Below are 25,319 nucleotides of genomic sequence, written 5' to 3'. Positions count from 1 at the left end.
AAACAAGAGATAAGGGAAATGGGACTTGATATACCGCCTTTCTGAGGTTTTTGCAACTACATTCAAAGTGGTTTACATATATTCAGGTACTTATTTTGTACCAGGGGCAATGGACAGTTAAGTGACTTGCCCAGAGTCACAAGGAGCTGCAGTGGGAATTGAACTCAGTTCCCCAGGATCAAAGTCCACTGCACTAACCACTAGGCTACTCCTCCAAGGGAATATTAAAGTGAGGATGATAAAATAAGGGTTCTGACAAGTGAATAAGGGTTAGGAGTTAAAAGCAGCACCAAAAAGGTGGGTTTTTAGCAGAGATGGAGCTTGACGTACCGGCTCAGGAAGTCTATTCCAGGCATATGGTGCAGCAAGATAAAAGGAACGGAGTTTGGAGTTAGTGGTGGAGGAGAAGGGTGCAGATAAGAGAGATTTACCCAGTGAACGGAGTTCCTGGGGAGGAGTGTAGGGAAAGATGAGAGTGGAGAGGTACTGAGGAGCTGCAGAGTGAATGCACTTATAAGTCAATAAGAGGAGTTTGAACTGTATGCAGAAATGGATAGGAAGCCAGTGAAATGACTTGAGGAGAGGGCTAATATGAGCATAACGACACTGGCGGAATATTAGTCATGCCACGATCATTACCATGGAAGGACCAAGTCATGGAGTGATCATTGCAAAGAATTATTCTATAAATGTTTCTGTAACATCAGCCTGTAATATACAAATGTCACACAGTTACACTTGTAGTATTACAGTAAAACCAAGGACACATCCCAGACTTTCAATAAGCCTGGGTCATCCTGCACTAAGGGCTCCATTCACAAAGTTGCACTGGTGATTCCGAGGCGGCAAATGCAATGATGCCCATTGGCTTCTTTGCATTTGCTGTGCCAGAATTACTAGTGTGGCTTTGTAAAAGGAGTCTTAAGTATTTTCTCTGGGACCTGCCAGAGACCTTCAGGCTGCCTGCAACACTCCTGCAGACTGAGTTCAAAGTCCGGCATGGTGGACACTCTTCCAATCTTTTAAGCTGGTTAAGTCAGCATCAGTTGAATTATCATGTATTTATTCTGTAACAAAAGAAAGCAAAAAAACAAAAAGCCCTTCAGGCAATGTGCAAACAAGCTATTAATCTTGTTATAAATTCCAATTAACAATGGATTTTCACTGTAAGTGTGCTAAAAAGCCATCTTTCATGCTCTCAATAAGCTAATAGAAAAAGTGGAGATTCTGGACATCTGCAGTCCACTTGGGTTTCTAGCGGGTCCTTTCAATGTGACTTTTGTGATGCTGGCTGCTATGAAAACTTACCTACTCATAACGGTAGACGTGAATCAATTGTTTACTCTTTCCAAAAATACTAGGACTAGGGGGCATGCGATAAAGCTACGAAGTAGTAAATTTAATACGAATCGGAGAAAAGTTTTCTTCACTCAACATGTAATTAATCTCTGGAATTCATTGCCAGAGAATGTGGTAAAGGTGGTTAGCTTAGCAGGGTTTAATAGACTTGGGAAAAATCCACTGCTATTTCTGGGATAAACAGCATAAAATGCATTCAACTTTTTGGGGATCTTGCCAGGTATTTGTGACCTGGATTGGCCACTGTTGGAAACAGGATGCTGGGCTTGATGGACCTTTGGTCTGTCCTAGTGTGGCAATTCTTATGTACTTATGTACTCATAAAATCCTGCTATCCAACTGCAAATTACTTAGATCCTGATACAAATGTCCTAAATAAAAGTCAAAAAGGGACAAAGATATGTGGTACTGAATCTGCCTACTTCATTTCTGCAAACCATTTTCCTTCCCCTAGAGGATTTTCACTGGGGTCCCAGTTGACCCAAATGCCTTTTGACCCCTGAAGGGTAAATGGCAGGAAACATTCAGATCTTTCCAAAATGAAACGGATGTATAAGGAGATATTCCCAAACAAAAACAAAATATTCACCATAGCTTGAAAATATTTGAGGTGCACCTTAAACACTCCATTAGGGCAGTGTTTCCCAAGTCCAGTCCTGGATTCCCCTTTGCCGGTCAGATTTTCAGGATTTCCACAATGAATATGCATGAAAGAGATTTGCATATAAGGGAGGCACTGTATGCAAATCAAGATGCATATTTATTGTGGATATCCTTAAAACCTGACTGGCAAGGGATACTCCGGGTTATCAATCTACCCACCAGCCTCCATTCACCTACATACCTGGGTTTTATTCTCCTCATGGACTGCTCAGACTTGCAGACATTTACTGAAGGTACAAGTTGACTTCAGTCTGGCTGGAGCTGCTGCAGTTATACAGCAACCTTTACACCTCTTAAACTTTACACCAACTAAAATTTGTTGTAAATCCCTGGGCCTAAATTAGGTGCAGATCTGGTGTATTCTGTAACATTTCACATCCATGACCTGCCTTGTGCCCCTCCCAACCCACCTCCTTTTTGCATCCACACACAAGAATTTATGTATGCACCTTTATAGAATAGTGCACAGCAAGATGCATGTGCAAATTCTAATGATCGCCAATTAGCACGATAATTGATTTTTAGCGCCCAATTGTTGGCATTAATAGGTTCATTACTCAATTAAATTGGGCACGCGCAGAATTTTATGCGTCATATATAGAATCCGGGGGATAGAGTTCATTTACACATTTACACTTCTGAAATGGGTAGAAATTTGTGCAGGAGAATTTGCATAAGAACATAAGAGTAGCCATACTGGATCAGACCAATGGTCCATCTAGCCCAGTATCCTGTTTTCCCAACAGTGGCTAAGTCAGGTCACAAGTACCTGGCAGAAACCCAAATCATGGCAACATTCCATGTAGAACTCCAAAGAATAGCAAGATTCTGGAATCCTGAAGAGTGACAAGATTCCATGCAGAATCTCAAAGAGTAGCAACATTCCATACTGCAAATCCCAGGGTAAGCAGTTGCTTTCCATGTCTGTCTCGATAGCAAACTATGCACGCTGCTCGAGTTCATTTTAGCAGCCTATCTTATAAGGTGCATTATCTATATATATATAAAAGCCGGAAACTTGTGGCGCCTGAGATATCCGGTTTGGCCTGCAGTCAGTGTAGCTCCGCCCTCGCATCAAAACGCGATGACGCAGAGGGCGGGACGGGCCTGCAGTCAGTGTACCTCTGCCCTCGCATCAAAACGCGATGACGTAGAGGGCGGGGCAGGGAACGCACAACGCATGAGTTCCAGAGATTCAGTGATAGCAGTGGGGAGTGCCACACATTCAGTGACAGCAGCGGGGACAGCGCTGCGAACTTTAATCACAAACTCGCAACCAAGTGACTGAGGGACAGAGGGAGGGAGGGGGGGTGTGGAACTCGGAAGGGAGGGACGGAGGGGGGTGTGGAACTCGGAAGGGAGGGAGGGAGGATGATGGGCGGGAAATTACCTTGCTAGCGCCCGTTTCATTTTTTTCCGAAACGGGCATTTCTTACTAGTTGTTTTTATAAAATAGATACTTAAAAAAATGTTTATATGTCCTGCTATGAAATTACACCTAGTATGAGAAAGCAAAGGAGAAATAGCTGAAAAGCTGTGATTATCCACGCCTACAAAACCTAATGGAGAGAGCAGACTTGGATATTGTTGGTTCCAGAGATGATCTGGGAAATTACAGATCAGTAAGTCTGACTTCAGTGCTGGGCAAAATAGAATAATAAACTATTATAAAGAATAAAATTATGGAACACATAGACAAACATGGTTTAATGGGACAGAGTCAGCATGGGTTCAGCCAAGGGAAGTTTTGCCTCACCAATTTGCTTCATTTCTTGAAGGCATGAATAAACATGTGGATGAAGGTGAGCCGGTTGATGTAGTGTATCTACATTTTCAGAAAGCTTTTGAGAAAATTCCTCATGAGAGACTCCTGAGAAAATTAAAAAAAAATCAGGAGGTAATGTCCCTTCTGTGGATTAGGAACTGGTTATTGGACAAAAAACAGTGGGTAGGGTTAAATGGCCATTTTTCTCAATGGAAGAGGGTGATTGTGAGGTGCCGCAGGGATCTGTACTGGGACCAGTGAAATTAAACATATATATAAATGATCTGGAAAACAGAATGGCGAGTGAGATGATTAAATTTGCAGATGACACAAAGCTATTCAAAGTTGTCAAAACACATACAGATTGTGAAAAATTGCAGGAAGACCTTAGGAAACTGGGCATCCAAATGGCAGATGAAATTTAATGTGGACAAATGCAAAGTGATGCACAAGGGAAGAATAATCTGAATCATAGTTATCTGATGCTAGGATCCACCTTAGGAGACAGCACGCAAGAAAAAGATCTAGGTGTCACTGTAGACAATACACTGAAACCTTTTGTGCAGTGTGCGGTGGCAGCCAAAAAAGCAAACAGGATGTTAGGAGTTATTAGGAAAGGGATGTAAAACAAGACCAAGAATATTATAATGCCTCTGTATCACTCCATGGTGCGACCTCACCTTGAGTATTGCGTTCAATTCTGGACGCCGTATCTCAAAAATGATGTAGTGGAATTAGAAACGGTTCAAAGAAGAGCAAACAAAATGATATGAGGAAAGGCTAAATAGGTTAGGGCTCTTCAGCTTGGAAAAGAGACAGCTGAGGGGGGATATGATTGAGGTCTACAAAATCCTGAGTGGTGTAGAATGGGTAAAAGTGAAACGATTTTTCACTCTTTCAAAAAATCCAAAAACCAGGGGACACTCAATGAAATTATGTGGAAATACTTTTAAAACAAAACAGGAGGATATATTTTTTCTCTCAAAGAATGGTTAAGCTATAACAGCGGTTAGCGTATCTGGGTTTAAAAAAGGTTTGGACAAGTTGCTGGAGGAAAAGTCCATAGTCTGTTATTGAGATGGACTTGAGGGAAGCAACTGCTTGCCCCAGGGAATGTTGTTACTAATTGGGTTTCTGCCAGGTATTTGTGACCTGTATTGGACACTGCTGGAAACAGAATACTGGGCTAGATGGACCATTGGTCTAACCCAGTATAGCTATTCTTATGTTCTGTCATAGAGGAGTGTGGTAGCCGTGTTAGTCCACTCTTAAGGTTATCAATAGAAATCAAACAAAATAAAACATGGAAAAGAAAATAAGATGATACCTTTTTTATTGGACATAACTTAATACATTTCTTGATTAGCTTTCGAAGGTTGCCCTTCTTCGTTAGATCGGAAATAAGCAAATGTGCTAGCTGACAGTGTATATAAGTGAAAACATTCAAGCATTACTATGACAGTCTGACAGGGTGGGAGGATGGGGGTGGGTCGGAGGTATGCATGGGGACATCAAAGCATATCATTGATATTCTAACAGGATGGGTGTGAATAGGTGAGGGGAGGGTGATCAACAGAGACATACAGCTTTATGGTTTATAATGGGCTAGGAAACCCAGATCCTTGTTAAGTCCTTTCTGTTGGGTGTTAAAATATTCAATCATTCTGACTTCAAAGGTCTTACGTTCTTGTATGGTTTTAAAGTTACCTTTCAGTATTCTCACTGTGAAATCACTGGTACAGTGTCCTGGTTCTGTGAAGTGCTGTCCCACCGGGGTGGGGGCCCTACTGGCTGTATTGTTCATGTGATGTCTATGTAAATTGAATCTTGTCTTAAGCATCTGGCCTGTTTCTCCAATATAGCATCCTTCGTTACATTTTTTATACTGAATGATATATACCACATTGGAAGATGAGCAAGTGAAAGATCCCTTTATGTTGAATATCTTTCCTTTGTGGATGACTTTGGGGTCCTGTGAAATATTTTGGCATAGTTTGCAACTGGATAAATTACAGGGAAGTGTGCCCTTCTGTTCCTTTTCAGTCTGTGAAGGAAGTTTACTTCTGATTAGCTTGTGTTTTAAATTGGGTGGCTGTCGGAAGGCCAGTACTGGTGGGGATGGGAATATCTCTTTCAGTAATTCATCCTCCTGGAGTATAGGTTGTAGATCTCTTATGATTTTCCTCAGTTTTTCCAGCTCTGGATTGTATGTCACTACAAGGGGGATTCTGTCTGTGGATTTTTTCTCCTTGTACTGTAGCAGATTCTCCCTGGGTGTTTTGAGGGTGTTATGTTCTGTCATGAAATTCTGGTTCAGTGATACCCATGAATGGGACATTACTAGAATTATCTCAATCTAAAACCCCAGTTTTTTTTTTTAATCAGACCACTTTAATTGCATATGAAAGTCCAGAGTTGTAACAAAGACTTTCGACGACCCCTTTCAGTATATCCAAAATGAATATGCATGAGATGAATTTCAATACACTGCATGCATATTCATTGTAGATATCCTGAAAGCTTGACAGGTTGGGGTTCCCCTAGGACAGGTTTGCGAACTGCAGACTTAAGGAAAGGGTAGCAATCTGCAATCCAGTGCAGAGAGGGCCAACCTTATTACTACACAGACTAGGCATCCACTGAGAGTGGCAGATCTCATAGGTGCAGTGTGGTACCAGCACAGCTCGCAAGATAGTAGCAGAAAGAGTAGTCCTTTAAAGCCACAGTCAGTGACATTGCAGTGGTAACTGCTGAGCTCCGTGGATATACACGCTCAAGGGTTGCTGTGTCCCAACAGGACGCTTGTGTCACACAACGTGCTACAGTGCTGTTTATGTCGAGTAGCACTGTATAAATGAGAAGTAGTAATATTAGTAGTGGTCGTAGCTCAGGCTTGCCGCTGAACTCAATTGTTTATGGGCAGAGGGTAAAGACACAGGTAGGAGGCAGAATGGCAGCTGTGAGGGAAGAAAGGAAGATTCTGGACCCTGGTGGGAGAAGGGAGGAGGTAGGGTAGGGAAATGGAGGAACTGGAGACCTGAGGGTGTAGGGAAAGGGAGATGCTAGACACCTTGGGAAAAGGTAGGGAAGGGAAGGGAAGGGAAGGGAAGGGAAGGGGAGATGCTGGAGACCTGCGGGATGGGGAAGGAAAGGTAAGAAGAGATGTTGGGCTGGGGAAGGTGGAGGGAAGGCCCTTGAACTGCCCTGGGGTGGGGGTGCCCAGCTGAAGTTTAGATACCCAATCCAATGGTTCTGAGGCAGCATAGCTTTAACAGAGGCAGACTGTGGTAAATAAATCTGATGAATTCCTTCAATTTGGTGACTGGACAATTAGATCAAAGATGTGCACTGGAAGTGGTTTACTTGTTTGCAGAGGGTGTGTGTGTGTGGTGAGGGGGGGAAGGGGTCTCAGTAATGGAATAGCAGTGGCTTCTGAAAGGCAGGAGTGAGGTGTGTTCATAGAACTATGTGTATGTGTTGGCGGGGGGGTCTCAGCAGCAGGGGTTGTTGCAGGACAGGAATGAGGTGCCTTAGCAAAGTGATGAACAGGAATCTCAATACTAGCTGGGACGTCTTCGGGGCGTGCAAAAGAATGGAATTTCATGTCTCTTGCTGTTGGTTCCTGAGGGAGGGATATGCAGTAGTTTCCTCTGGCTGCCAGTATAAGCTGATTTAAGAAGAAGCACCAGATGCCTGTGGAATGACAGAAAACTTGAATACATGGAGCCTCCCAGAGCCATCTGCTACAGCTCATTTCCTCCCATTCAGTTTGTCTGGTTTGTAGGGCTTTGGACCCAGGTATTACTTCAGGCTCTGGAATGTTGTTGTTTCTCTACTGCAGAGAGACTCATCCCTTCAACTCCCTTCCTCTCAGTTCTTGCCCTGTGGCCCAGGGCAGATCTGATAATACGTGACAGCACTCCAGAAAAAAAATGTTCCAACCTGTTGCCTTTGGCAGCAAGGAAGACATTTAGAGCAGACGAGGAGCAGGGCGCGAGTGCATGAAACATCTCAAGTCAACCAATATCAGCCAATGACCAGAGTCACCAATCCAATCAATCCCAGTGACAATGGACCAGTGGCCAGTGGAGGAGAGACATAATAAGAACTGTCATTTTAGAAGACCAGCAACTGAAGCAAAGTAACTTTACGTCCTGCAGAATCTGAATTCCACCTGTATGTCATCAATTGTAAATGACCTTGCTTAAGGGGGCCTTTTAAATATCATAATAATATTAATCATAAAGAATTACTTACTTTTTAAAAGTGTAATTGTCGAGAGTGTTCCAAAACAGTCCCAACTGCTATCCTAGCCTACGTCTAAAAATTGCACACAAATATTTGCAAGATTTTGTCTTCTCTTCTTACTAAATTGTCATTTGTATTGTGCAGATGTGGTCTTCATCACATGTAAGTTTATGTTTATGTTGAAGGTTCGAATGTGTACCTATTAAGGTGTTCCATTTGCATTATGCTGACATCATGACTATCATTTCTACGTTATATTAAATGTGCTTTCCATGCTGCCTGTTATTTTTTATTTGTTGCATTTGTATCCCACATTTTCCCACCTCTTTGCAGGCTCAATGTGGCTTACAATACATCATGAATAGTGGAAATACATGAGAAAGTATACATTTAGTAATAACAGAAGGATTTGGGGTAACATGATAATGATAAAACATGATAGTATTTTAACAAGCAAACATAGTAAGAAATATTTAAGAAATATCTAAGAATTATATAAGAAAATATACATTTAGTAATAGCAGAAGGATCTTGTTATGATGTATTGTTTGTACTCTGTTGCCATTTATCATATTTTTATGGCTTATTGTATTTAATATAATAGGATTCAATTTACCATACTGGCTACAACATACTATCGGACATGTTTATCTACTCCTTCCCTAGCTAAGATAATGTTCAAGCACCTTTCAGACCTCATTTGCAACTTTCTTTAAATTAATCCTCTCACTTTCTTACTCCTGTTACTCTATCTTATCTATCTATATGTTCCATCTTAGCCTATACTCTAGTCTGTCTATGAAAATGTTTTATTACGTATAGTGTTGACATTGTAATGTAGCATACTATGAACAAGCTACATAAAAAATAGTTTGAACCTTTGTATCACATTCACCTGTTCTGATCAAACTTAGCTTTGAAGAAAAAAAGATCCTCAAATCTACCGATAGGGACAAATACACAAGGTATTGCAACAACCACTATCTTACATGGGAGTAGGATATTATCATTGGTCAGCTTTTAAAACACCAAGAAGAGGGAAAAAAGAAAGAAACAGCATTAAAAACTCCAAAATAGTGGAGAAAATCTACTGATTAAAAAAAAAAAAAAAAAAAACCCCTCTTGCAACTACAATAGAACAATATGAACATACAAAGAATTATCGACAAATATCACTAATCCTTAAATCTAAATCTCGAGCTACAACCTAGCAAAAACGCTTACTGCTAATAAAGTCAAATGTACCAACTCAAAGGAACATGTATGAAAAAGCAAAAGAGCATGGCCAGCCCCCAAAAAACCACTTAGCTGAAAATGCCGCTCCTATAATGCTCCATGCAAAGAAAATGCAAAGTGATGCACTTAGGGAGTAGAAATCCAAGGGAGATGTATGTGTTAGGCGGGGAGAGTCTGATAGGCACGGACGGGGAGAGGGATCTTGGGGTGATAGTATCTGAGGACCTGAAGGCGACGAAACAGTGCGACAAGGCGGTGGCCGTAGCTAGAAGATTGCTAGGCTGTATAGAGAGAGGAGTGACCAGCAGAAGAAAGGAGGTTTTAATGCCCCTGTATAAGACGTTGGTGAGGCCCCACCTGGAGTATTGTGTTCAGTTTTGGAGGCCGTATCTTGCGAAGGATGTTAAAAAAATGGAAGCGGTGCAAAGAAAAGCTACGAGGATGGTATGGGATTTACGTTCCAAGACGTATGAAGAGAGGCTTGCTGACCTGAACATGTACACCCTGGAGGAAAGGAGGAACAGGGGTGATATGATACAGACGTTCAAATATTTGAAAGGTATTAATCCGCAAACGAATCTTTTCCGGAGATGGGAAGGCGGTAGAACGAGAAGACATGAAATGAGATTGAAGGGGGGCAGACTCAGGAAAGATGTCAGGAAGTATTTTTTCACGGAGAGAGTGGTGGACGCTTGGAATGCCCTCCCGCGGGAGGTGGTGGAGATGAAAACGGTAACGGAGTTCAAACATGCGTGGGATATGCATAGAGGAATCCTGTGCAGAAGGAATGGATCCTCAGAAGCTTAGCTGAAATTGGGTGGCGGAGCAGGTGGGGGGAAGAGGGGGTGGTGGTTGGGAAGCAAGGATAGGGGAGGGCAGACTTATACGGTCTGTACCAGAGCCGGTGATGGGAGGCGGGACTGGTGGTTGGGAGGCGGGAAATACTGCTGGGCAGACTTATATGGTCTGTGCCCTGAAAAGGACAGGTACAAATTCAATTCAAGGTAAGGTATACACATATGAGTTTGTCTTGGGCAGACTGGATGGACCATGCAGGTCTTTTTCTGCCGTCATCTACTATGTTACTATGCATCCATTCAGTTTTTAAATTGCTTGAGGTCCCTTTTGAGGTAATATAGCATACTATGCCATATATTATTGTTTGCATATTTTTACTGCTGTAATTGTCTATTGCTTATGTTTGACTTATTCTTGATGTAACCGCCTTGAGTGAATTCCTTCAAAAAGGTGGTAAATAAATCCTAAGAAATAAATAAAAAAATATTTATACTTATGTTTGATCATTTCACTACTGTTAACAAAATGTCAAGTTATATACCGCATTGGCTGAATATCTTCATAAAGGTGGTTATTGGATTCCAATAAATACATTTTTGTGAATAATTCTCTCCGTGCATTTGTAATCTGACCTTTATGGCTCCCATGGCTGATATCAACAGGACACAGGAACCCACCTTACATATCTCCTTATTTTTGACATCACAAGGAATAGGGTAGTGTTTATTTATTTATTACTACATTTGTACCCTGCGCTTTCCCACTTAAAGCAGGTTCAATGCGGCTTACATAGTAATAGGGATTACAAAGTATTGATAGAGAAAATATAAGTATAGCAGAATAATAAAAGAGATAGGTAGGTAGAAATGGGCAAGGGTGAAGGGAGTAGGAGAGGTATGAGCAAGGGTAGGTGAGCATTGGAGGAGGGGTAGAGGAGGCAGGAGGGGGATGGGACACGGGATAAGCAAATGGAAATTTGGTGGGAGATGTAGTCTAGGTCATTGTCGTTGTTTCCTGGATATATGTTAGGTAGATGGGTACATAGGATTAGTCTGGTTCATTTGGGTAGCCTTGTTTGAACAGATGGGTTTTTAGTGATTTGCTGAAGGGTAGATAGTTACTGATTGATCGGATAGGTCTGGGGAGTGCATTCCAGAGTTGGCTGCCTAAGAAAGAGAAGTTGGATCCATAGTAGGTTTTGTACTTGAGTCCTTTGCAATTAGGTTAATTTAGGTTGAGGTAAGTTCGCGAAGTTACAGACATGTTTCTGGAGGGAAGGTCAATCAGATTGAGCATATAGTCCGGAGATTCACCATGGATAATCTTGTGGATTAATATGTGAACCTTAAAGTTGATTCGTTCTCTCATAGGGAACCAGTGAAGTTTTATACGAAGAGGTGTTGCACATTCAAATCTTGATTTGCCAAAAATGAGTCTTGCTGCTGTATTTTGGGCAGTCTGAAGTTTTTTTGAGGATATTGGTCTTGCAGTCTAAGAAAATACTATTACAGTAGTCAGCATGGGTAAGTACTGTGGATTGCATCAAGTTAAGGAACGTTTTCAGGGGGAAATATGGTTTTACGCGTTTCAGTATTCACATCATGTTGAACATTTTCTTTGTAGTGGATTTTGCATGACTTTCGATTGAGAGATGGTTATCTAAAGTCACCCAAGGATTTTTAGATTGTCAGATATGGGGATTGTGATGCCGGAGATGTTAAGATTAGTAGGGAGGAGCGCGGAGTGTTGGGAAGAGAGGATCAGGTATTGCACTCTCTCTTTGTTCATTTTCATCATAAAGGCGTTGGCCCAAGAGGTTAAAATATTCATGCCCAAGGATATTTTGTCGGAGATTTCTGTTAGATTAGATTTGAAGGGAATGAATATGGTGACGTCATCGGTGTATATGAAAGGGCGCTTTCAACTGCACTTTTCTACACTGTTCTATACACTACAGTAATACATGCCCAAATCTCAGTGAGGATATCCTATTTCCTGATGGGTTCATCTTACCTGTTGTTGTAATCTGCCTTGCGAAGCCTGGTGTTATAAAGATGGAATATATTGAAATTAAATGGAAGTAAAATTAAACTCTCCTTTCATTGGAGCATATGAAATCACATCATCCCTTTTGTAGAAGTTTACATTTTAGTTACATGAATAGATTATTCTGGTTTGAGCAAGTTGCAGGGACAAGTGGTTTAATAAGTCAAAATAATAAAAATAAATATTTTGTTTGCTGCAGATCTCTCATTTGTTTAAACATAACTAAACGGACTATAAGCTCCTAATGCAGTCCACTGGTTTTCTTATATTTTTTGTGTGTGATGATTTTTTACTGTGCCAAAACTGAAAACCCTTATCTCTTCTATCTGGAGCTCATTGTGAACACTATCCACCCTAAAAGGTTTTTTTTTTGTGACTGTACATGGGGAATTGTGATATTACAGAAATAAGTGTATGTTTGCGTTCCTAGTCATGCATCCAAAGGTTATGTAATATTTTCACGAAAGCCAGTTAATTGTTTAACTTATTAGTAGAACATAATCACAAAGGTATGGTATGGTCACATTTTCAATATGATCATACTAGAACCCAGATAAGGAACAGGTTATTTTGAGTTAGTCGTCACTGGACCAAACTCGCTTTCCTTGTGCCATCACAGTTGAATGGGTTCAATGTGGCTTACATTTGAAAATACAGTGAGACAGAATAATAGAATTCAATGACATCATGGAAGCAAGTAGATGGTATATCTGAAACATTTAACAAAGTTGAGATTAGCATATATTATATACCTCACTGGGCATTTAAAAGTCTGTCCTTTAATGATGCCACATGCTCAGAAATCATAGCCAGAAATATAGACAGTTATTCAAACATTATCATAGGTACACATTGGAAAAGTAAATAACTTCTACAGAGTACATTCAAGACTTAATTTTTCCATTTCCATCTTCTAAAATTCTAGACAGCAGATGTACAGATCAGTAGGACCTAAAGCAGTGCAAAACAAATAAAGTCAGAAACAACACAGTTTATACCTAATTGTTCAACCATCCTTAGGTTTCACCTTTGGGTTTAGAAAGCAATACTATGTACATGTAAGTTCTGGATAAATGAATTAAAACCATCAACATGGTTCTGTGAATTGCTTTCAAATAAAAGCTATTCCGTCAGTCAAAACAACCAACTTTCCAACTACAGGTCTCCTAACTGTAGGGTCCCTCAAGGATCTCACCTCTCACCCATTCTGTTCAATCTCTTTCTGTCATCCCTTGCTTCAATACACCTGGGTCTTAATGAACTACTATTATCCTTCACGGATGACATCCTGCTTCTCTTACCAGTGACAGCATCAAAGATCCAACTCAGTCTGTAGCGAATGGCATGACTGCTGCTAGCACCTGGGCTCGGACCAATAAACTGAAACTGAATGCACAAAAAAAACAAGGTCCTGGGATTCCGAAATCTGGAAGTTGAGGACCCATCATCAATATCTTTATCCAGTGGTCAAAGCTTTACAGTCGAGTCTGAAACCAGAGTACTAGGAGTCTTGCTTGATTCTTCACTCACCTTCTCTTCCCATATTAACCAGCTATGGAAGAAAACACTATTCAAAATGAGACAGCTACGTCTAGTCAGATCATTGTTTGACCAAAAAGCCTTCGCATTACTAGTTCAAATGTTAGCCCTACCTCACTGTTCTATTTCTTGGTATTAAGTGTCAATATCAGAAAAAAAAAACTGTAAATCATATAGAATACAGCTGCTAGACTAATATACAGATTGAATAGATATACTAGTGTTTCAACTCATCTTAACACACTGCACTGGCTTCCCATAGCAGAAAGACTCAGGTTCCAAGCTTCTTGTTTAGTTTTTCAAATCTTACAGGTTTTCACCTCTGAACTGCTGACTAAGATCGCTTCTCTATGTTTGGTCCAGTCTAAGAGACTGAAAGAACAACTGATGCTAACGTCACCATTTCAAAAGATAATTCAAAATCAGAAGATTTTCAACACTCTATTCCCTGTACTTGGAGTTAAAATATGGAACTCTCAACCCATTGCCACCAGAACAGAAAACAGCTACCTTAGCTTCAGGAAGAGGGTAAAAACCTTTCTCTTCCCAAAGACTGCTTCATAACAATCCATTGACTTCTACCTCCTAGTATCATCCATTATCCTTTCCTATAATGTTTTGGTCTCATGCATTACAACAATGGTCTCTAATTGTTCTCATACCTCACACTAACATTATTGGCTTTTGTCTCACATAGTATGTAAACTGCACTGAACCCTGGAAAGGGGATATTAGCGGTATGCAAGAATTGATTTGATAGCAGGCAGCCAACAGATTTATTTTCCACTGAAAATAATTAACTTTGTATAAACTTGGCGGCTAATAGTGTGCTACTTGCATTTACATCAAAACAAACTTTTAAGTAGAAATAAATATATAAAACAAAACTGGCACATTTAGACATACTCTGGACTTCTCCATGAGGTAGTGCTTCCCTCATTATTCAATACCTCTCTTTTAAATAGCAGCAATAAAAAAATCAAGTGCATTTTTATACTATACCACTGCATTCTACAAAACAAAAGGAGTATGTTCTCACATACTATCTTTCTCTTTTGATCTACACACAGGAAAAAAGATTTTAAATGCTCCCAGGCTTCGACCTAATTAAGGTATTAAAAAAAAAAACACCTTTGTAGTTAAAAATAAAAACTCTGAATCTTGAGCACCTGATTCTCATAACATGATCTCTGTTTTGGTGACTCTTTACTAGGTGAAAACATCTCAGCACCAATACAATGCGTGCTAGCATGTCCCTATAACCAGCCCCTTGAAATGACACACTAATTACGATTTAAAAGTAATTACTACTCTAACCGATGAAAGGTTATTCCGTTCTGATGGTTCTTCAATTTACTTCCGTATGTTGCACAAGCCAGCATGTTTCTATAACTGGGATGAAATTAAAATGCTACCAACAAGGATAAGGCAGTAGATAGTTTGTTTTGGGGTCACCAATATGACGGCTCCGTGGGAGAGATGGCTTCAACTTTTTGACGTTATGCCATCTCCTGTCTTTATTAAACCTCCTTGATGTAAACAATTGGTTCATGTTCTCTGTGACATCAGCAGCAGCATAGACCAATCAGATTCAGTGAATGTGCTGCAACGACTTTAAGAGTTCATTTGAAACTGCAGGTTTAAGCAGTGCCAGCTGTATATTCCTGCCTGCAGTCTTGCACAATGTTTTGTATTTGCCCTCTCGAAAGGTGCAGTGTGTTGCTGGCTGTCAGTAGTCACAAACTTTAGGGATAAAACCATGGAAGGCATGAACAAGACAATCTAGTAATTGTTGTTGACTAAGGTTATTAAGTTAAGCTGATTAAGTCATATTAAAATGAGAATGATATCAAACACCCCTCCCCCTTCTAGTTCTGCTTTTTCTAAATGGATCACTTTAAAAAAATTACATCAGCACAGTTCAAAAACTGAATTTTCTAAAGAAACTGGTGTTAACAGTATTCAGAGCTGCCAAGTTACCCATTCCAGGAGGAGACTTTTTGGCCGGTCCTGGTTTTAAACCTACATCTCAAAAGTATTTGTAGTCCGTGATTTTATCCATTGAAATCAGTGCTGCAGGTCCCATAATGCACTAGGATGAGGTTGGCAGAAATCCAGAACTGGCCAAAAGGACAATGGTAGTGGCAATCATCAAAACATTAACCTGACTGCTTTTTCTAAATACAACTTCTTTTGGTCGTACTTTGAACTGCTTATCTTTTTTCCCTTTGGAAATAAAAGATGTTCACCTCTGATTTTACCCAAGCCCCATTTGCTTCAGTAATCCCTTTCCCTGAGCCCTTTCTTCAGCTGTCCAACTCCAGTTAGAATATGCCCCTTCCTCAAAGAGTTTACAATCCAAGTGGGGAAATGAAGGGAGATAAAGAGGGGCATTCTCGACCGGGGACGACCATCTCTAAGGGCATCCATCTCCGAGGACGGTGCCGTGAAGGGGCGGGACCGACTGTATTATCGAACAAGATGGTCGGCCATCTTTCATTTCGATAATACGGTTGGGGCCGGCCAAATGTCAGAGATGGCCGGGTTTGAGATAGCCGGCATTGGTTTTCGCCCATAATGGAAACCGAGGCCGGCCATCTCAAACCCGGCCAAATCCAAGGCATTTTGTACATGGGAGGAGCCAGCATTTGTAGTGCACTGGTCCCCTTGACATGCCAAGACACCAACCTGGCACCCTAGGGAGCACTTCTAAAAATTAAAAAAAAAAAGTTCCCAGGTACATAGCTCCCTTACCTTGGGTGCTGAGCCCCCCAAAACCCCCGCAAAACCCACTCTCCACAACTATACACCACTACCATAGCCCTAAGGGGTGAATGGGGGGCACCTACATGTGGGTACAGTGGGTTTCGGGTGGGTTTTGAAGGGCTCCCATTTTCCACCTGCCTGAAGTCCACTGCACCCACTAAAACTGCTCCAGGGACTTGTATACTGCTGCGATGGACCTGAGTATGACATTTGAGGCTGGCATAGAGGCTGGCAAAAAAGTTTTTAAAGTTGTTGTTTTGAGGGTGGGAGGGGGTTAGTGACCACTGGGGGAGTCAGGGGAGGTGATCCCTGATTCCCTCCGGTGGTCATCTGGTCAGTTCGGGCACTTTTTTGTGACTTGGACCTAAAAAAAAAGGGACCAAATAAAGTGGACCAAATTCTCGCCAGGGACGCCCTTCTTTTTTCCATTATCAGCCAAGGGCGCCCATCTGTTAAGCACGCCCAGGCACGCCCCTATCCCGCCTTCGCTACCCTTCCGACATGCTCCCGGGAACTTTGGCCGTCCCGGTGACGGAAAGCAGTTGGGGATGCCCAAAATCAGCTTTTGATTATACTGATTTCACCGGCTTCAGGAGATGGCCGGCCATATCCCGATTTGTGTCGGAATTTGGCTGGACATCTCCTTCGGAAATAAGCTGGAAAGTGACCTGCCCAAGGTCACAAAGAGGGGCATAATCGAACATCGCTGGCTAAATAGATCGCCGGTGATCTATTTTGGCGGCGGCGCAACAGCTGGCCGGAATCGTATTATTGAAAAAGATGGCCGACCATCTTTTTTTCGATAATACGGTTTAGCCCGGCCAAATGCCAGAGTTCGCCGGGTTTCAGATCGCCAGTTTTGTTTTCAGCGATAATGGAAAAAAATGCCGGCCATCTCAAACCCGGCGAAATCCAAGGCATTTGGTCATGGGAGGAGCTTGCATTTGTAGTGCACTGGTCCCCTTGACATGCCAGGACACCAACCGGGCATCCTAGGGGGCACTTCTAAATATGTTTAAAAAAAGCACACATAGCTCCCAGGTGCATAGCTCCCTTACCTTGGGTGCTGAGCCCCCCAAATCCCCCCCAAACCCACTCCCCACAACTCTACACCATTACCATAGCCCTTATGGGTGAAGGGGGGCACCTTCATGTGGGTACAGTGGGTTTTGGGGGGGGAGTGGGTCTGCCTGCCTGAAGTGCACTGCACCCATTAAAAACTGCTCCAGGGACCTGCATACTGCTGTCAGGGAGCTGGGTATGACAATTGAGGCTGGCATACAGGCTGGTAAAAAAAAGGTTTTTATTTTTATTTTTTTAGTGTGGGAGGGGGTTGGTGACCACTTGGGGGGTCATCCTCCATTCCCTCCGGTGGTCATCTGGTCAGTTGGGGCACCTTTTTGAGGCTTGGTCGTGAAAATAAAAGGACCAAGTAAACACAGCAAAATACTGCTTAACACCGCTTTTTTTTCCATTATCCGTGAAAGCCGGCCATCTGGTAGCCACGCCCATGCCCACCCATGTCCCGCCTTCGCTATGCTGCTGGCACGCCCCCTTGAACTTTCGCCGGCATGGCGATGGTGTCAAAAAAGCCGCTTTCGATTATACTGATTTCGCTGCTTTTGAGAGATCGTCGGCCATCTCCCGATTTATGTAGGAAGATCGCTGGCGATCACTTTCAAAAACAAGCCTGAAAGAGTGTCTGTGGCAGAAGTGGAATTTAACCCCTGGTTTTCCTTGTTGTTAGTCCATTGCTGTAACCCAGGGGTTCTCAACCCAGTCCTCAGGACTCACCCAGCCAGTCAGGTTTTCAGGATATCCACAATGAATATGAATGAGAGAAATCTTTATACAAAGAAGGCAGTGCATTGTGCATACAAATCTGTTTGTGAATATCCTGAGAACATGACTGGCTGGGTGAGTCCTGAGGACTGGGTTGAGAACTTCTGCTCTAATCGCTAGGCCTCTTCTTCCTCTCTCTGAAATCTTGCCCAGCAGGATGTGTGTATTGTGGGGGAAGCAGCATTCCTTTTTTGTTTGAAATGATTTTATTGTGAAGTTTGGCTGCTGTGGTTTCCCCATTTTTCATTGTGTATACAAGGTACATATGATACTGTATATCAGTGGTTCCCAAACCTGTTCTGGGGAGCCCCATTCAGTCATGTTTTCTGGCTATCACACTGAATATTCATGAGAGAAATTTGCATGCAATGGAAGTAGTGCAAGCAATTCAATCTCATGAATATTCATTGTAGATATCCAGAAAACCTGACTGACTGGGGTTGCCCCGGAGACAGGTTTGGGGACCACTGCTATATGGACTGATGAGATCAATTGTGGAGAAATGTCCCTCCCATTCCCTCACCCTAACCGCCTCCCAAGGGACAGCGTCCAAGAGAGGTTGCTTTTTCCTTATCACTCTCCGTATAACGGTTCTTAGCATCTTTCAGTCTTACAGTTCTATTTCTAGCCTTCCTCCTTTTTCTGATGTACCTGAAAATATCTTGTCACCTATTTTTACAACTCTAGCCAAATTTTCCAGTCATATGTTTCTCTTTGCTTCTTTGAGTTTATCTGGTAATTCTTTTCTGTGTTCCTCTTATTTCACAAATGCTGTTCTTTTGTCTTTATTTTTTCAGTCACTTTTTTAGAGAACCATATCAATTTCCTTTTCCTCATGCTTTAACATGAGAACATAAGAATAGCCATTCTGGGCCAGACCAATGGTCCATCTAGCCCAGTATCCTACTTCCAACAGTGGCCAATCCAAGAAACCCAATTAGTAGCAACATTCCATGCTACCAATCCATCTTAATAACAGCCCATGGACTTTTCTTCCAGGAACTTGTCCAAACCTTTTTAAAACCCAAATATGCTAACCGCTGTTACCACATCCTCCGGCAGCCAGTTCCAGAGCTTAACTATTCTTTGAGTGAAAAAATATTTCCTCCTATTTGTTTTAAAAGTATTTCCATGTAATGTCATTGAGTGACCCTTGGTCTTTGTACTTTTTGAAAAAGTGAAAAATCAATTCACTTCTACCCATTCTACTCAGGATTTTATAGACCCCAATCATATCCCCCCTCAGCAGTCTCTTTTCCAAGCCGAGAAGCCTTAACCTCTTTAGCCTTTCCTTATATGGGAGGAGTTCCAACCCCTTTGTCATGTCGGTCACTCATCTTTGAACCTTTTCTAATTCCACTATATCTTTTTTGAGATACGGCAACCAGAATTGAATGTAATACTCAAGGTGAGGTCGCACCATGGAAAGATACAGAGGCATTATAATATTTCTGCTCTTATTTTGCATCCCTTTCCTAATAATTCCTAGCAGCCTGTTTGCTTTTTTGGCCACTGCCGCACATTGAGCAGAAGATTGCAGTGTATTGTCTACGATGACACCTAGATCTTTTTCCTGAGTGCTGTCTCCTAAGGTGGACCCCAGCATCAGATAACTATGATTCAGATTCTTCTTCCCAATGTGCACCACTTTGCATGTGTCCACATTAAATTTCATCTGCCATCCTTACATTAAGATCTGTTGCCATTTTTATATCTCCTTAGAGCTTGGGCCACTGTCTTTCCACTTCCTTTAGGTATTCCCCCATTTTACTAAAGTCAGCATGTTTCAAATCCAGGACTTTAAGTTTTGTGGGTCTGCATTTTGCTTTAGCTCTTACATCAGATCATATTGTGTGATGATCACTACTGCCCAGGTGGATACCCATCTGGACATGAGACACACTTTCCCCATTTGCGAGCACTAGATCCAGCATCGTCCCTTCCCTTGTGGGTTCCGTCACTGTTTTTCTGAGTTGAGCACTTTGATAGGCATCTATCAACTCACTGGTTCTTTCTGATTCTGTAGACAAGACATTGCAGGTTGAAATCTCCCAGCAACAGCATGCCCTTTCTGTCCTGACTTTTGGATTTCTATGGTCATTTCTTTGTCCAGCTTTGCTTGGTGATTCATATTGCTACCTCCTTTCCTCAAGCCTCCTGCATTTCAGCTGCTTTGTTTTTCATATACAGTGCTACTCCTCCAGCATTTCAAGCATTTATAAATTTTTGTTACATTTGTACCCCGCACTTTCCCACTCATGGCAGGCTCAATGCGGCTTACATGGGGCAATGGAGGGTTAAGTGACTTGCCCAGAGTCACAAGGAGCTGCCTGTGCCTGAAGTGGGAATCAAACTCAGTTCCCCAGGACCAAAGTCCACCACCCTAACCACTAGGCCACTCCTCCACTGTTGCTACTATTTGAGATTCTACATGGAATGTTGCTATTCCACTAGCAACATTCCATGTAGAAGTCGGCCCTTGCAGATCACCAATGTGGCCGCGCAGGCTTCTGCTTCTGTGAGTCTGATGTCCTGCACGTACGTGCAGGACGTCAGACTCACAGAAACAGAAGCCTGCGCAGCCTTCTACATGGAATGTTGCTACTGGAATAGCAACATTCCATGTAGAATCTCCAGTAGTAGCAACATTCCATGTAGAATCTCCAATAGTAGCAACATTCCATGTAGGATCTCCAATAGTAGCAACATTCCATGTAGAATCTCCAATAGTATCTATTTTATTTTTGTTACATTTGTACCCTGCGCTTTCCCACTCATGGCAGGCTCAATGCGGCTTACATGGGGCAATGGAGGGTTAAGTGACTTGCCCAGAGTCACAAGGAGCTACTCACGGATCAGTACTAAGGCCACTTCTATTAAATACATTTGAAAGTGACATTGCCAAAAGGTTAAAAGGGGAAATGTTTTGGGGTTTTCTGTGGAAGATTCAAAGATATGCAACAGAATGGATACACCAAATATTAGAAGAATGGTCTAATGTTTGGCAGTTAAACTTTAATGGAATTAAATACAGAATGATTCACTGGGCGTTTAGAAATCCAAAGGAGCTGTATGTGATATGGAACAGGAGCATAATATGACTTGAAGACCTGAATATATATATCCTATTGGATATATATATCACATATAGATATATATCCTAGAATGAAAACAGGAAAAAAGGAGATATGATACAGACCCTTAACTACTTTAAATATATTAATATACTCATCAACCTTTTCCAGCAATGAGAAAATGGTAGACTTAGGAGTAACTTCAGGAAATACTTTTCATAGAAAGGGTGGTGGATGCCTCTCAGTGGAGGTGATGAAGATAAAAACAGTGACGGAATAAAAAATATGAATGCAATAGATACAGAGGATGGCATCAAAGCCAGGGCTACCAAGAGGGGGGGGGGGACAGGGGTGCAAGATTCCCCTGGGCCTGGCCTCCAAGGGGGGGGGGGGGTCTGGTGCAGGGGTCTGTCGCTCTCCTGCTTCTGACGGGACCTGGGTGATCATGTCCTGACAGGAGCAGGAGAGCGAAAACTCCGGTGCTGGGCCTCCCTTAGAGGCTAGAGAGGAGCAGACACAGGGCTTCGGGGTGTCTGGTTTGGCAGGAAGGGGTCCCCAGGCCCTACCAGCAGAAGCTTCCTCCAGCGCTGTTCTCTGCCACATTGCCTGTGCTACGGCTGCTTTTCCCCTCATGTTGAGCATGCATGTGGGACGTGAAAGAAAAAGCAGCTGCAGGGCAGGCAATGCGGTAGAAAACAGTGCTGGAGGAACAAGGAAGGCTTCTGCTAGTGGGGCTTGGGGACCCCCACCAGCTAAGGTATGTGGAGTTGCGGTGGGGGGCAGGGAGGTAGAGCAAAATGTGCCCCTCAGCTTTATTTATTTATTGCATTTGTATCCCACATTTTCCCACCTCTTTGCAGGCTCAATGTGGCTTATAGTACATCATGAATAGTGGAAATACATAAGAAAATAGACATTTAGTATTGCTCTGGCTCCCCCAAGTTTTGTAGTCTGGCTATGCAACAGTCCAGGGGGACCAACAGCCAATGGCGTTCCTAGGGGGGGCGGTGGGTGCGGTCTACCCCGGGTGCACACCGCTGGGGGGGTGCCGCGCGTGCCTGTCCTTCGTTCGTTCGATGCTCCCTCTGCCCCGGAACAGGTTACTTCCTGTTCCGGGGCAGAGGGAGCATGGAATGAATGAAGGAAAGGTGCGCGCGGCACCCCCCAGAGGCATGCACCCGGGGGGGGGGGGTTCTTTTGTGGGGGGGTGTCCTTTCGCCGGGGGGGGGGGTTGCGCTGCATCCGGGGGGGCGCTGCACCGGGTGTCAGCCCCCCTAGGAACACCACTGCCAGCAGCAGTGGTCCTGGGGGTGGGGCAGCAGTAGCGGCCCTGCCCCAGGCCCGGCGGCCCTGATCAAAGCTAAACTTTAAATGGGCATAGATGGGAGTAACCTGCACACAATGACAGGTACAACCCTGAAGAAAGGCATTTAGCCACTAAATGGTGGAATTCTATCCCAAGGGAAATAAGACAACTCAATAAACTATCTGACCTTTCGCAAATTCTAGAAGGCTTTTGTTTTCAATAAATTCCTTCACTAGATGTTGCTCGTCACTGCTACTTTTTCAAGAATGTTCCTTTAACTCTTACAGTTTTTATAACATGTATTATTTTTTTTTTATTTTATTTGTTGCATTTGTATCCCACATTCCCCCACCTATTTGCAGGCTCAATGTGGCTTACATAGATGTGTTAATATTATACATTAACTTGTACTGTTTATTACTTATGTAAGCCACATAGAGCTGGATAATTGTATTCGGATAATATGGAATACAATTATGAAAGAAAGAAAGAAAGAAAGAAAGAAAGAAAGAAAGAAAGAAAGAAAGAAAGAAAGAAAGAAAGAAAGAAAGAAGTGTAGCCTGTCTGGAGTGTCAGGCACAACACTGGCCACCTGGCAGGGGATGCTCTTTATCTTCTGCTCTAATAATTAAATTCAAGCCCTCTCACTTTCCAAAGTTGCGTTATCAGATGGGGAAATAGACTAAAACATACCCATAAGCATCTTCAGCTCCAACATCTACCCTCAAACCTCCTTCCAAACTCCCCCCCCCCCCCCAGTTTAGTAACACAGTAAGTTGGGGCCGAAAAAGACAACCCAGTCCATTCAGACAGCAAAAGATCATCTCTGCTCCTGATATAAAGGACTTTGAACACACACAAAAAGATACCGAGCAGTTAGTAACTGCTCTTCCTAAGTCAGGAGGAAACATCTTATTTCAGGGAAAACAGGAACTTAGGAAGAGAAAGGTGAGGATCCTGCAGCTGTGATTTCCAACAAACTCAAGGGGAAAAAAAGGACATCTTGGAAAATTGAAAGAAAATAGAGAGAAATAGAAAACTTCCAGCTGAAACTGCAAGGGAATATATTTTGTCAAGAGTTTTCCCATGGTCCATTAATCATAAAACATTATATGACAATCAGGGGGGCTAGAAAAGTGGCTGGGACTAACCCCCCCCCCCCAAAAAAAAACAAGGAACGAATATCAGCTTGGTACCAGTTAATAAAGGGAAAATGGGGAACTGGCAAATTGAGCTGATTTTCTTCTTCTGTTTAGCTCCCTTCCTTCACTGCAACCAGTTCAAACCCTAAGGGAACACCGAAAACATACTACATGCAATTCACTCCACTTCTGGAATATCAAAGATCCCAGGGGTCAGCTTTCTAGTGAGAAAGTAGGATCACTTTCCTGCAAGAGGAATTCGGGATAAGGAAAGCGATTGGAACAAAAATACAGGCAAACATGCTGAAGCCATTAATAATGGCAAATTTTCAAACAGGGGCCAGATTAATCTGTTGAAATTTAGGCAGACGTGATTACCAGTAGCAGCAGGTAATCTAATTCAAGTATTCACAAATTACTGTTATGATTGACTATATTAATGGAGCACCCATGTCCTATTGAAATTCCACTTTTCCTGAAAATATTTTCAGAATATTAGAAAATATTAAGAAAACGCAATCTGCACAAGAAATGCAATCAAGGATCAAAACCAAAATGTGGCAGAAAGGTACAGAAACATTTCCCATTGTTCTGGGTGCCACATATTTAATTCACACAAGGGTTCAAGCACACCTGGATACATATTAAATCACCCAGAAAGAAACTCTCCTTGGCACCATGCAAGAATTAGGGGAATGGTAGGCAGTACATTTGAGAGTCTGAGATTATGTTGCACATACCCTGCTTATGAGTGAGGTTCATTCCTGTCCTGATATGTTCAAATGCAACTCATTTGCCTCGACAGATACACAGTAGAGGGCATTTCTTGGGCTGTATATTCCACTTTAATAGGATTCAGTTTTGCTTTTTAGATGTGGTTTTTTTTTTCTGCTGTAATGAAACTACAGAGAGGTGAAACCCACAAAACGAAATCGGGCTGCTGCACTATAACAGGAGAAATTGTTGACTCTTACAGGGGTTATAAATATACTGCAGGAAGCGGCGGATAGTAAAAGACAAAGAAAACCCTCAAATCTCCGGGTAGGGCAAAACATTTGCAATAAGAAATAAATAAAATAAATTCAGATCAAAGGAGAAAAATGAATGGGAACACGAAGACAGAGAATCATAATACATAAGGACAAAGCTTACCACCAGATCGGGTACCCGGCGAAAACCTTCCTACCGCTCACTACACAGGAGAAGAGGAAGCCCAGCAGATAGTAAAAATCCATTAGTCCAAGGGGAAAGAATCAGGTTCAGCGCTGTTTACTGAAAATCCTTCAAGGGGATCTACACACACAGGCAAGAGAAAAATCCCCCAATTCCAAGTCTCCCTGAAAAGGGTTGGTTGAGTTAGGAGTAACTTTCTGGTTTCCTAAACGTGTGGGGTTGTGAAAGGCTGAGATTTTTTTCTTCTATATTCTAGGAAGGCTGGAGGGGGGTGTTGTGGTGATGGTGGTGGTTGGAGGGGGGGGGGGGGGGGGGAGGTAGGAGGTTGTCTTCTCTCCCTTCACAGATCTTCTGGAAGCTCA

General features: G+C 42.4%; 1 protein-coding gene across 1 annotated transcript in view; it reads right to left on the bottom strand.

Annotated features, from left to right (window-relative positions):
* The window catches only part of WNT3 (Wnt family member 3), a 64,376-nt gene extending 39,357 nt beyond the window's left edge, over positions 1-25,019 (bottom strand). The window contains exon 1 of the mRNA XM_030220483.1: positions 24,937-25,019. Coding sequence (XP_030076343.1) covers positions 24,937-25,019 — 83 coding nt within the window. The remainder of the gene's footprint in view (positions 1-24,936) is intronic.
* Between the last annotated feature and the right edge of the window lie 300 nt (positions 25,020-25,319).

This window comes from Microcaecilia unicolor, chromosome 12, assembly GCF_901765095.1.
Source record: "Microcaecilia unicolor chromosome 12, aMicUni1.1, whole genome shotgun sequence".
Lineage (NCBI taxonomy): Eukaryota > Metazoa > Chordata > Amphibia > Gymnophiona > Siphonopidae > Microcaecilia > Microcaecilia unicolor.
Note: the sequence above shows the minus strand (reverse complement) of the source record. Positions and strands in the feature narration are given on the sequence as shown.